The sequence below is a fragment of the Corvus hawaiiensis genome, chromosome 4 (assembly GCF_020740725.1).
Source record: "Corvus hawaiiensis isolate bCorHaw1 chromosome 4, bCorHaw1.pri.cur, whole genome shotgun sequence".
Lineage (NCBI taxonomy): Eukaryota > Metazoa > Chordata > Aves > Passeriformes > Corvidae > Corvus > Corvus hawaiiensis.
In genome coordinates this window covers 67,620,296-67,632,306 of record NC_063216.1, presented here as the reverse complement: position 1 = coordinate 67,632,306, position 12,011 = coordinate 67,620,296, and the positions used below count along the sequence as shown (strand labels likewise).

The 12,011-nt window shown below is 40.4% G+C and overlaps 1 protein-coding gene across 3 annotated transcripts in view; it reads right to left on the bottom strand.

The window, feature by feature from the left end:
• DNAJC2 (DnaJ heat shock protein family (Hsp40) member C2) overlaps positions 1-12,011 on the bottom strand; it is a 16,210-nt gene extending 4,199 nt beyond the window's left edge. For 2 of the 3 annotated variants that reach the window (XM_048301147.1, XM_048301148.1), the window contains exons 1-12: positions 11,906-12,011; positions 11,155-11,345; positions 10,505-10,580; positions 8,720-8,818; positions 6,654-6,795; positions 5,399-5,479; positions 4,646-4,711; positions 2,754-2,845; positions 2,536-2,657; positions 1,545-1,694; positions 1,178-1,266; positions 1,022-1,091 (exon numbers count right to left, since the gene is read on the bottom strand). In XM_048301147.1, the coding sequence (XP_048157104.1) occupies positions 1,022-1,091; positions 1,178-1,266; positions 1,545-1,694; positions 2,536-2,657; positions 2,754-2,845; positions 4,646-4,711; positions 5,399-5,479; positions 6,654-6,795; positions 8,720-8,818; positions 10,505-10,580; positions 11,155-11,345; positions 11,906-11,972 (1,245 nt within the window). In that variant the 5' untranslated portion in view covers positions 11,973-12,011. The remainder of the gene's footprint in view (positions 1-1,021; positions 1,092-1,177; positions 1,267-1,544; positions 1,695-2,535; positions 2,658-2,753; positions 2,846-4,645; positions 4,712-5,398; positions 5,480-6,653; positions 6,796-8,719; positions 8,819-10,504; positions 10,581-11,154; positions 11,346-11,905) is intronic. The other variant, XM_048301149.1, reaches the window with a different exon arrangement.

The following is a 12,011-nucleotide window of genomic DNA, read 5'->3' as shown; positions in this document are numbered from 1 at the left end:
TACTTAAGTTAACCCACTGCACATCTTTGTGACCTGTAATCACATCTCAAGACTGTGGTGTGGCACACCTTTAATCATCTGCTTCTGAGTGGGCCCAGTCCAATCTTGGCAATATTAGAAGAGCTGTGTGCTTATGCCTGTTGGCAGGATGCCCAAAAGAAAGAGCAAGAAACCTATTTCATAGAGTCTTCCTGGCAAAAGGAAAGTTACCAGATAGGTAATTTTTAGTGGAATAGTTTTAACAGATAGAAAGGGGACTGCCCTGCATTTGGAACACCCTCCTGGAGAATGGAATATTGAATTCAGTCCCTTGTAGAACAAGAGGCATTTCAGTCTTAAATTGTCTGATGAGTAAACCTGGGATGAGGGCAGATCATATTCCCCACCATGGAAAAAAGTTCACAGCTATGAATCCACAGTGGATGACAGAAAGCACCTTATTCTTTCTGCAGGATGTAGGTTCAGCTTTATTAGTTCAAATGGCTTTTCCCCAATGGCAAACATAGGCAGATCCTTGCTGAGTTTTGGTAAATTTTGATTCCACGTGTCTTGCATTTCCCATTCCTTGGTATCCAACCTACCAGCCCTTCCAGTGTCTACAGCCTGCAGCACTTAAGTCCTTTTGTGGATCTATCCCCAAGTCACAGATACTAGACTAGGATTTTTCTTGCATAACAGAATAGGTTAAGACTGCCCTCCCTCCCCTCAAGGTCACTGCCACACATTGTTGGGCAAAATGAAATTCCTGTACTGTTTCTGTATACTGTACAAGAGGTAGGTTTTGTGTTCTTTACAGATAAAAATGTGTATTTTTTTTCTTGGCTGGCCCTCTTAATTTGACCAACCATGATCTGCGCAATGTAAAATGGAGCAGAGATCACACTGCCTGTGGACTCTGAAAATCAAGTCTTTGTATTTAACAAGCAGGATTCCACAGCAGCTATGTTTTATCTTACTTAATTCAGTCAGCTTGATTTCACAAATTATTCTGTTATTTTGATTTGACACTCAGCATAATTACCTGTTTTACTACAGCCGCCTTTCCTCCTTCCCTTGTTGTGGATGTAAGTGCTTCATTCAAGCATTGCAGACTAAAAATAAATTATTAAGTTACAACGGAGAGCTAGTAGAAAGATGGGTATCAAAACGCGCAGAAAGCAGCAGCAGGAGGACTTACCTCGCTAGCTCAAGACGATCACAAAGCTTTTCCACCTCCTCCATCATTTTAACACAATCTGCCTCATTATCAGAAAAGTAATTCCAGTTCTGGAAGCAGAAATACACGTTCTACAAAGTTCTTGAACTTTATTGTCCTATTCCTTCAGACGAAGGCTTAACACACACCATTCTTCAGCCACTGCTGTGTTTGGACCTATCTGGTCAACTTTACTCCTAACTCAAACCCATTAAGTATGTGTTTTGGTATTTTTAGTAAACCCGCTTTCCATACCCATCTCCAACTCTAAGAACAAGCAGTCTGATCTAAGAAAACACAGTAATTTCTCTGACGTAACCTGTATTTCATTGTAATAATAGTTAAATACCTTGCATGTTGTTCTGAGTTTTTGCCTTTCTTTCTTGATTGCTTTCTTCTGTATCTCTTTTTCCTTTTTTGCTACTAATGCTTGCTGCCTAACTTCTTCTTCCTCCTTTTCTTTTGCTAACCGTGCTGCTTCTAATTCTGCTTGTCTTTGCTGCAATCAAAAGGAAAAAATAATCCAAGTAAAAAAATGCTAAAAGTCACATTGTTACAGGGTCATTCAGTCATCCAATATCAAAATGTGTTGTTTCTGGTTTGGGTGGAATTTTTTTTTGTATGTTTGGGGGTTTTAAAATATATCAATACTTTAATGTTTGGTTTTCCAGGAATTTTGGGGGAGATGATTAAACATATACCATTTGGCATTAAGTCAAGTATTCACTGTGAGGACCCTCAGCTTATAAATCTTGACTTCCTCTACAACGAAGGTATAAAACCATATGTAATTTCGTATGGCTGCTTCAAGACTATAAGCTTGGAAAAATGCAGTGGTCCAATATTTTTCCTGCATCATTATTGACATAATATTTTGCAGTATTTCAACGTCATCTCTTACGTTACTTCTTTGCACCTTACAGTTCCCTTTCATTCCTGTACTTTCAGAGCCATCTTTTCCAAACTGTTCATATTAATCACGTATGTTGTGTTACCTCAAAGCGTTTCATGCCAACCAGCCATTTGCAAACTACACACACAAGGCAAGCAGCCACATCCATTTTATGCACTTAATGCTAGCCTTGAAACAAGAGGAAGTGTATGCAACAAAGAACTCTGTTTTCGAAGGGGATTTATTTCAGATCTGCATTCCTTGTTTCCATCTCATTCTCAGAAAGCTGCCAGCCTTGCACTGCCTACTGCACAACCATCAAAGAAAACACATCTTTGAACCCCAGTGTAATTCTATCAGTAGTCTTCTGACACATCTAGAACCTGAAGCAGTGCATCAGGTGTGAATGAAGCAGAGTTTTTCAACCCAAATAAAATACTTTACTTACTTTTTCTTTTGCCTCCTGTTCTTTTCGTTTTGCTTCTACCTTTGCTTTCTTCTCTGCTTCCTTCTTCGCCTTTTCTTCCTCCTTAAATTTCTTTATCCTGGGATCACAGCTGTATGCATTGTCTGGCAGAAGAAAGGAAGCATCATGTATAGAAGAAAACCAGAAGATTTTCAGTTGGTTAACTAATCTCTTTAAAGAACAGCCATTTGTGTGCTCACCAACAAGAGTCCTAATTCTGTTCATTTCTTCTTTTTTCCTCAACGCTCTGGCAGCTCTGTTCTGCTTTTCAATCCACCTCCTTTCATCTCGACTAAAAGGGAAAGCATAGTTCAGTGCTAATGCTTTACAATGTCACTGTTAGAAATTCATCAACAAGCTTCTTAAATAGTTTCCCCCACACAGATGTTCTGTGAATACTTCAAAAATAGACTTCAAAAAATGAAGTTCCAGGCCCAGAGCTCATCTAAAAAATGCTAAGTGTTTACATGGTTACATAAACCTGACAAACCAAGCTGCTTATTTGTCATTGTAGGGAATGAGATCATGGACTTTATTTCCAAAATGCAATCCACTTGCTTACCTAACATTAGGTAAGTTCATTAAACTCAATCAAAACAACAGAAATGCTGGCATATGGTTTAATTAAAGGACAGCAGTATAAGCAATGCCAATTATATCATTTTGCAGAATATAGTCATGTCAAGTAAACCCATCTGCACAGAAACAACACTCTATGAGGTACCATGATACTCTGGGTACAGTCATCCCAGATTCACTCCAGTAAAATACAGCTCAGGTTGTATATGGGCCGACTAAATAAACTGAAAATATTTGTCAGTACTGTCAAGAAAGAGGCAAATTTTTAGTAGGGGTCTACAGCCTCATCCACACAACCACATAGAGAACAATAGAGAGGGGGCAGGGAGGTTGGAACTATGTGACCTTTCAAGTTCCTTGCAACCCAAACCACTCTTATACCTCAGAACAAAGAAAACAATCCCCATAACTGAGAAGGAGACTAATACAAGTAGATTGAAGCTTTAAAACACGAGCAACATCACCTTTGGCAAGAAGGGGTAGCAAGAATCATGACCATCTGAACAGCAGCTGTAATGTAGTTCTCTCTCCTAAGTACAGCAGACTAGGTACCATTTGTCTAAACATCTTTGGAAAAGGACACTAATGACAGGAATGAGCAGAAAAAAAGCTATGCAAATAATTCAAGATCCTTCCAGTGAGAAGCGTAGAGATACATCTGTGTGATTTACAAGTACAAGTGACAGGGAATTGATTACAGTGCCTTCTCAGAATCTTCACAGGAGAGAGAACAGTGGGACTGGTGAGGCTCAAGAAATTCAACAGCAGGAAGAGGCACAAGAGAAGAGAAATGCCTAGCTACAGCCTAAATATGGCAGTTTCTAGCACAAAGAAAGCCAACCACTGAATCTAAATACAAAACTGATTTCTAGCCAAACTTGGAAGGAGAGATTCACACAATGCAAGTTATGGTCTTACAAAGATTACTAAGTGAAAGGTTGTGTCCTGTGAAATGTGTGTTAGACTAAATGATTTGGTGCTCCAACTTGAACATTCTGTGTTTGTAACTATAGGAAGGATAAAACCAGAATGTATTTGTATTTTCCAATGGCAACGTGATCTGAGTAATTTAGCAACTGTCACTACATCAACAAATATACAATTTTTATTAACATCAAGCCATCAGAACTCATCTCTCCAAATTCTAGGAAGTATCACTTGCTCAGTACAAGTTTAAGAGAGAAACAATACCTGCTTGCTCATCCACTCTGTCCTGGCTCCAGGTTCAACCTATGCTTGGGACTGGCAGGAACTGCAAGTCTGAACTTAAATGAACACACATTTCAAAGCACCTCAGATATACCTCTGTCAGGCAAGCAGAACTACTTCAATTACATAAAGAAGCCCACAGTAAGTCCAGTTCAAGTCCATGACTGACTCCTAAGCTGGGAGAGTGAAATTCAGACTTGGCTCAGCTACTTTTCTTCCTATGACTTACAGTCTAAGAGAAAGTTGGAAAATCTTGCTGTATCAATCTCTCAGTCTCCTGTCAAATTTATTTTTACTTACATACCATTCTGCTTTTTCTTTTTCCTCTTCATCTAAATAGGAAAACTCTCTCCAGGAATCAAAATTATACCTAAAGTAAATTTAAGAAAAAAACAGTGAATGAAAAAAACAGCAAATCTGTTAAAAATCAGCTATCTTTTTTACTGTTATGTGTTTGTAGGCAACTATACTGCTGTTTACAATTATACTGCACCTACAGTGATTCCACTGTGTTAAGTCAAAATGCAGGATGTAATTTACACCTCTCTGTACTGTGGGGCATAGTCTACTTCAGGATGGCATCAGTCTTGCCCACTCTAAATGTCTACACCTGTCTAAGCTCCCATCATAGTCAGTGGAAATGCAGTGCAATCTGTGGAGTTCAGAGAGAAATTAATCTTTATGTAAGCCCCCATATTTAGCAGGTAAGGCAAGCCATAAACATTACTGACTTTTTTGGACTAGACAAACCTTTCTTTACTAGGGGAGCTTAAACACCTAGGACGTCTCCACTGAAAACACAGGTTAGGTGAGATAAACCTGACTTCCAGTCTGTGGGTCAGCTCAGTTCTCAGCCACTGTGGTCAGAAGTTCCTGCTGTAGCCAGGAGAAACCTGGCTCAGTTTGTGGAAGGCACAAACAGCTGTGGGGTAATTTTGTGACATTATGAGGTTGGGACAGCCCACAGCAAACAACCCACACACCAAAGGGTCTGCGAGCCCTTTATATTACATGTCTTGAATACTGTGAATAGAAACAGAGGCATCAGTTAACTTACCAAAAGGAATAGAATGCATCTACCTCCTCAAATGAGGAATTCATGTCCCCAAGTTTAGGTACATTTTTCTTATTTGACCACCTGAAAATACATGGATATATTCAAGAAATAATATATACAATGTTCATTAGTTAAGTACAGAATCAAAATACAGAATCAAAATCTGAGGCTCCCTCCCACCAACACAGAGGGGCAGCAGGAAAGAGGAAGAGAACAGGAGAGTTCCTCCTAAGTATCCTCCAGACTGGGCATTTTTTTGGGGAGTTTCCCCAGAAAAGCAGCCTCCTCCTGCCTGAGTGCCTCCTGCCTTGTGCCTCCAAGAAGACCTGATGGAGCACGAGCTATCTTTGTAGATACTTAATTCTCCATGCACATTCTTCTGCTAGAGGAGCCTACAGAAAGTGGACAGAAAGTGCTCTGTGAATAACTCAGCTCTGTGGTAGGGTACAGGAACTCTCCCACACATTCTAATGGAGCACAAAGGAATAATGCATACTCTGCCTCCACTGCATTTTTTCTAGGGAAATCTTCCACTGGCTCTAGAATTTGTTGTTCTGTGATATAGCATCCATTTCCACTGCAGAGAAGGGAAAACCTCATCTGATAACCACAGATCCAGGTCTGAATCTATGGAATACTTGATAAAAGATTCAGTAAGACTACTTTAAATAATAATTGTTCAGAATGTTGTAAAGTGCCTCATGCAATTAAGCACTTTTATATAGGGAAAACTTGACAGGTTTCTAGTTGAAAAGTTGCAAAGTTTCCGGTTGTGAAAACCTTAATACCAAGTTAATTGTCAAGCACAAATCAAATGCAGAAAAAGTCATGCACTGTAAGAGAACCACCAAATATTGATAGTTAAAATTATCTTCTCTTTTAACCAGCTAAATCATGAACATAACTACTGTCTTCTGTTAATGTCTCACTCTCAGAAGAAAATCATAAAAAAAGGGAATTTTTAGTCAGCAACATATAAACATTTGGTATTTTAAGTAATTTAAGATGAAACAATGAGTTGTACAAAAAGGGCGGTAAGCAATAGGAAGCTGAGAACTTTTTTTAAAATCACATGGGTCAAACTCAATGACATCAGTGTGACAGTTCAGATTATTTTAAAATGAAATAAAAAATAATTGCACAATTTCAGTTGTATTACATTTCTAGAAAATTAATACATCTCTTGTTACAAACACAATGTCAAATGAGTTTGCAAATGCTGATTCTCCAGCAACAGCAGAGGCAGTCAGCTTACCTGGCATTTCTTTCAAAAACTGGTGAGAAAACTTCGAAGAAGTTTTCTTTTGCTTCACTTTTGGAAGGTACAGAGTTATCAAAAGTAGGATCTATGCTGTTAAATGCTCGTCGTTTCACAGGATCAGATAATATTTCATAAGCTGAAAGAAAGTTACCAGACATAAGGTTGTAAATATTTAAAAAGATGCTCTCAGATCTGGGTTTGATCTATCGTTCTGTACAGCTTGATATTTAATTATTTTACTGACATTAAATAGCATTGCTGTCTATGTCAATTCCTGTTAGACTAAGTAGGAAGAAAACACTTATGAAAAAGAACACATTTAACCATTAGGATGTAACAAAACAGGTAACACTTAATTTTATAGCAGCAAATTTAGTTCAGACACTGGGAGTTTGGGCATGACATCTTCAGGCTTTTATCTTGCACCAGATCCTTGCAGATAAATTTACAAAATGGTCTACTAAGGCACAGAGTAAAGGCAGTCCCTGGGTTAGTATGTTGTCAGAACTGGCAAGAACAGGAGCCATTCATAAGAATTTTTGCAGGTCATGATGAAGTTGTACTGAGTCTTGGATAAAATATAAAACTCCACACAAACACTCCAAAACATGCAAACAGTCCCTGTTTTCCTGTTCTTACAGCCCTGCAGTTGGGGAGCATCACATTACTAATCTTATATTCTGGAAATCACACAAGGTATAGCTTCAGTAAACTCTTAATTTTTTCTCAAGGAAGTGTGGAGTTTCTCAGTTTTACAATGACCACTGTTTTCCAGTAAGAATGAAAAGTCAAAGCAATCAAATTTGTATTGCGAACATTCATGGACTTCTGTGCCTGCAGCCCTGCCCAAGGACACTGCACCATGGAGGTTGGATCCAGGAGGTGATAACCTGGAGGAGACCTTGGTGCTCTGCAGCTCTGTAAACTGATCTCACTGGACGTGTCAGCGGAGAGATGAAGGAATGACAGTGGCCACCAATGAGCTGTTGTCTGCCAGTCTGTTCTTCCCCTCTGGGAAAGGACTTCACCAAAACTCTAAATGACCCCAATTATCCTCTGCCTCAGTAATGGTCATACAATTTTCCTGATGCAGGAAATTCTGTGCACATCCATTAGTTCCTCTTCCATTTAAGAGATGTCCCTTCCACTTGCAGATCCCCAGTTCTACTCCCACACACTCAGTTCCCCCAGCTCTGTATCTCCCACTCATTCCTTTGTCAGACCAAGTTCTGAATCCAACCTATGTATTCCCACCTTTCTATGTTTCTTCTCCCTGTTTCGTTACCATTTTCTTCTACTCCAGGTAGAAGACATTCAGAGAAGGAAGTTTAGAAACACAAATTCCAGGATTTCCTCCTGCTTCAACCTTATTGAGTGAAAATAATTTGTTTAAAATAAGCAAAAAAGCCAAGCTCTAAGGCATTTCTGGCGATGTAAGTCATACACCTGGAACAGGCCATACAGTTTTGGAGTTAGCCAGCAGTGGTGTTTGGGTCATAGGATCATTAAAGTTGGAAAACACCTCTAAAATCAGAGTCCAGCCATTAATCCTGCACTGCCAAGTCCACCAGTACAGGCAAGAGGAAAATGTTATTCAATTGACTTCACTTGCTCATCTGTGGGCAAAAATGAGCAGCTGAAGAAACTGATGACCTGGATCAAATCAAAATGTTCTGTTGTGAGAGCAAGCACATTAGAATTCAGATTTTCCAACTGCTGTTGGTGCCTGTGTGGAACTGTTCCATGGCTCACTAGTTTATCCCAGGTATGGGGCCACCTCCAGCCACATAGGTTCATCTGTGTGTGCACTGCTACAAGTGTCACATTTTGTCACCAGCTGGCACAGCAGCCAAACATCTGTCAGCTGCATTCCCATCCTGCTTCTGCCCACTGGGAAGTTATACCTAATGTGATCTATTGATGCAGTTTTCTAAAATGGAAAAAGAACTTCCCCGACTGTTTAGGCATTGACAATTAAAATCCTAATAAAGCACAGCAAGTACATTTCTGATGATCAAGTAGATTGAGGGAGTATCTAACAAAAGAGATCAATTGCTTACCTTTAGTTATGCAAGTAAAATAATCATTATCACCTTCACCTATCTGTTCCCCTGCAGCTTTTCGTTTGTCTGGATGATGTTTCAAAACCATGGATTTATCTAACAAATAAATGCATTACAGTTAGAAATGCTTCATCAGCAACAGTTTCAAACTACAAAGTAATACAGTAATTCCAGCTGGCCTTTCTCTAATTCAAAACTTAAATAAAAAGCAAACAGTCATATCTGGAAGGAAACAGGAGTTAATGAATTTTCTTTAACACTATAATTAGAATTAGTATTATTTCATCTTTGCTGGGATATAAAATAACCACAACTCAGAAACTCTATTCTCTATTCCACCTCAAATCTGAAGAAGTCTCTAAGACTTATTCTAGTATTATGCCTAGCAAAGTGCTTCAGCATCTGTAAGTGTATAGTTAGCTTCACAACTGAAAAACCAGAAATAATTCATGTGATTTTGGTTGTTATTTCTAATGAAAAACAAAATAATTCAGATAAAATAAAAATTGTATTCTGTCCCTTTAGTTCTGAACATGATCCAAAGTGAAATTTAGCATGAAAACTACAGCCTGTGAATGCTGCTGCACTTCCCCATGGCTCATGTTGAGCAGATACACAAGACTTTGGGTTAAATTCTCCCTCTACTCAGGCCTTGAATCCTAAGGCATGACTGGCACATACAGAGTATCTATTGAAGGTGCTACCAAGGTTGTCTTCGTGTTTAAAAGGTAAAACCAGATTTTAGACCGACTTCTTTGTCAAAAGATCTTGCCATACTGCCATACAACACACACTGTACCTTCCTGGCTCTCTCTAAAATACCAGGGAGAAGATACCATGCAAGCAGTTACAGCAACCTGTCTCCTGAGAAACGAATCAGAATCCTTCTTAGAAACAGGAAAGCACAGTGTACACTGGCGGGAAAGAGTCACATCTCTACAGCACCAGGGAACAATTGTGTGCTGCCAGGGTCCTAAAGAGAGAGGCTCTCGTTCTTGCTCAGAAGATCAGTGAGACCACTCACCACCACCAGAACAGGTGCTGCTCTATTCCATGGTAGCACATGCTCCACAGTGCTGTGGAGCACTTGCCTGAGGCAACATGACTTCCCATGTAAGTTGGTAATTCACTGATTTCCACCCATTTTCATTTGAAGTATCTGAGATCAGTGATTCTACTTGCACCAGCACAGTAGTACAGGCAATTGTTCACAAGATCCATTCACAAAGCCATCAGCTTATCCCAGAGAGGCTACTGAACAATCTCCAGAGTCTTTTAAAATCTTCCTCCACTAAATATTTGCATCCTTCTTGCAAAGTCAAGCACACTGCTTTCCAAAAATAAAGTTCTGAAGCCCAGCAGGCTCCATTCCCATGCCACACTCAGTCTGACTGTTAACAGCAGCAGGAACATGGCAGCTCAACACTGTCAGGGGGGTTGCAAGGGAACCTCTGGGAACACACAGGGCAGGGACAGCTCTATTCCTCTGCCTTTCACTGAGCCTGACTGCAGACTCAAATATATAGAAATGTATAGTTACAGTCTCAAGGCTGTTTACAAAAAACACAGGCCAGGAAGCAGAAATATGAAATTTTTTAATTCCCTAGATTTAGGCCTCTGGATTTCAGAGCTGTGATATGAATTTAAGGGGCTGGTAAGCAACATGAACTTTTAGGGCTGGGAAACAGTAAAAAGCTTGTTCACAACATGCAGGTATTTTCACTAGAAACCAGTTGTGTGCATCTGAAAAAAAAGTTATGCTTCTGAGGGAAAGGTACTTACGAGCTGCTTTGATTTGTTTCTGAGTAGCTCTGTATCGTATATTTCCCAGTCCAAGAACAGCATAATGGTCTTGATTCTGAGAGAAAAGAACCACAAACCCTAATAAACACTGATAAATACAACCTAAAACACCACAAGACATGCAGAAAACCAGTTCTCCTCTCCATCTCTTACAGGCAAGAGGGAGAATTCTTCCCTCTCTCAGCAAACATTGGGAAAAGACTATAAAAACAACTGTCAAAAATTATTGAACAACTACTGAGTAACTGAATATCAATAAATTAAGCCACTGTTATAGAAATTCAAGTGGCTTAATCTAAATTGGATTGAAGCACTAGAAAATTCAGTTATTGGAAAATTGAATTGCTGTCTTTAATATCAACAGTGCCAATGCAACTCCAGGATAAAGGAGACGGTGACAGGGAGAAGAGACACTTAATACTTTCAGGCAGTAAAATAAAAAGCCGCAGCTCAAAACTAAGATCTCATCCTGATGTGTTTGCCTTCACACACCAGATATAATGGTAAAGGATACAAACCGATTCAGATGGGTGTAGGAGGGGAAGAGGAAGGGGATCTTTAGCACCTGGGAATGGCAAATAACCTTGATGGGCAAAAATAGTTAACAGTAATCCATATTGACTGAATACCTTCCAGTCCTTTGGGTCAAGGGTTTTTAACATAGGATATTCCTCAAGCTGCAGTTCTTCATCCCCCGATTCTTCAGAAAGTTCCTTCTCATCTTCTAGCTCCTGGAAAGAGGCAGAAACATTTATGTTTCTCCTCTTAATAAATGCTTCAAACCATCTTCCCACAGGCTCCACTTGACAGAGTACTGATGCTATAAGCAAAAACATAAAAGCAACTTCACCTTCTGCGGTTGACTTTTTTTTTTTTTTAATTAAACCCCATCAAAGCCCACAAAAGTACAGCATCACCCAAGGTTACAGATCGCTAAATCTTCTCTTTGGCTCCATAAACACCAGAGTGCTAAAACCAGCACACGTGCCCGTCAGACGGGACCTCCCAACGCTTCGCCGTGCTCTTACATCTTGAAAGGTGCTTTCAAGTTAAAGGAACGCACGTGTCAAATGATATTAAATACAGTCCTATTGGCAACGGAGGAGACAACCGCGGCTGCGATATTAAATTTGGATTGATCTTCCCTACGTTCCCGCTCCCTCTTCCCAGGCCACTCCCTCCGGCAGCGAACCCAGACTTGTTGCTGCACACGGGCTGAAACGATGCCGGGGGAAGGCACAGCACGCGAAACGGAGACAATTAAAGTCAAATAAACAGGAAAGTTCTTCGAAACCGGCCGATTTCCCAACTCCAGCGGCCGGCCGGGCGCTCGAGGGCGGCCTTTCCCCGGCGCAGGCCCTGCGGGCCCGCGGTACCTACCGGCCGAGAGCGGCCTGCTGACGGCCGAGCGCTGCCCGTCCCGCGCGGGGCCGCGCAGCAGCGCCATGGCCGCGGCCTGGGCCTGCCGCGGGACCGGCGCGTGGGG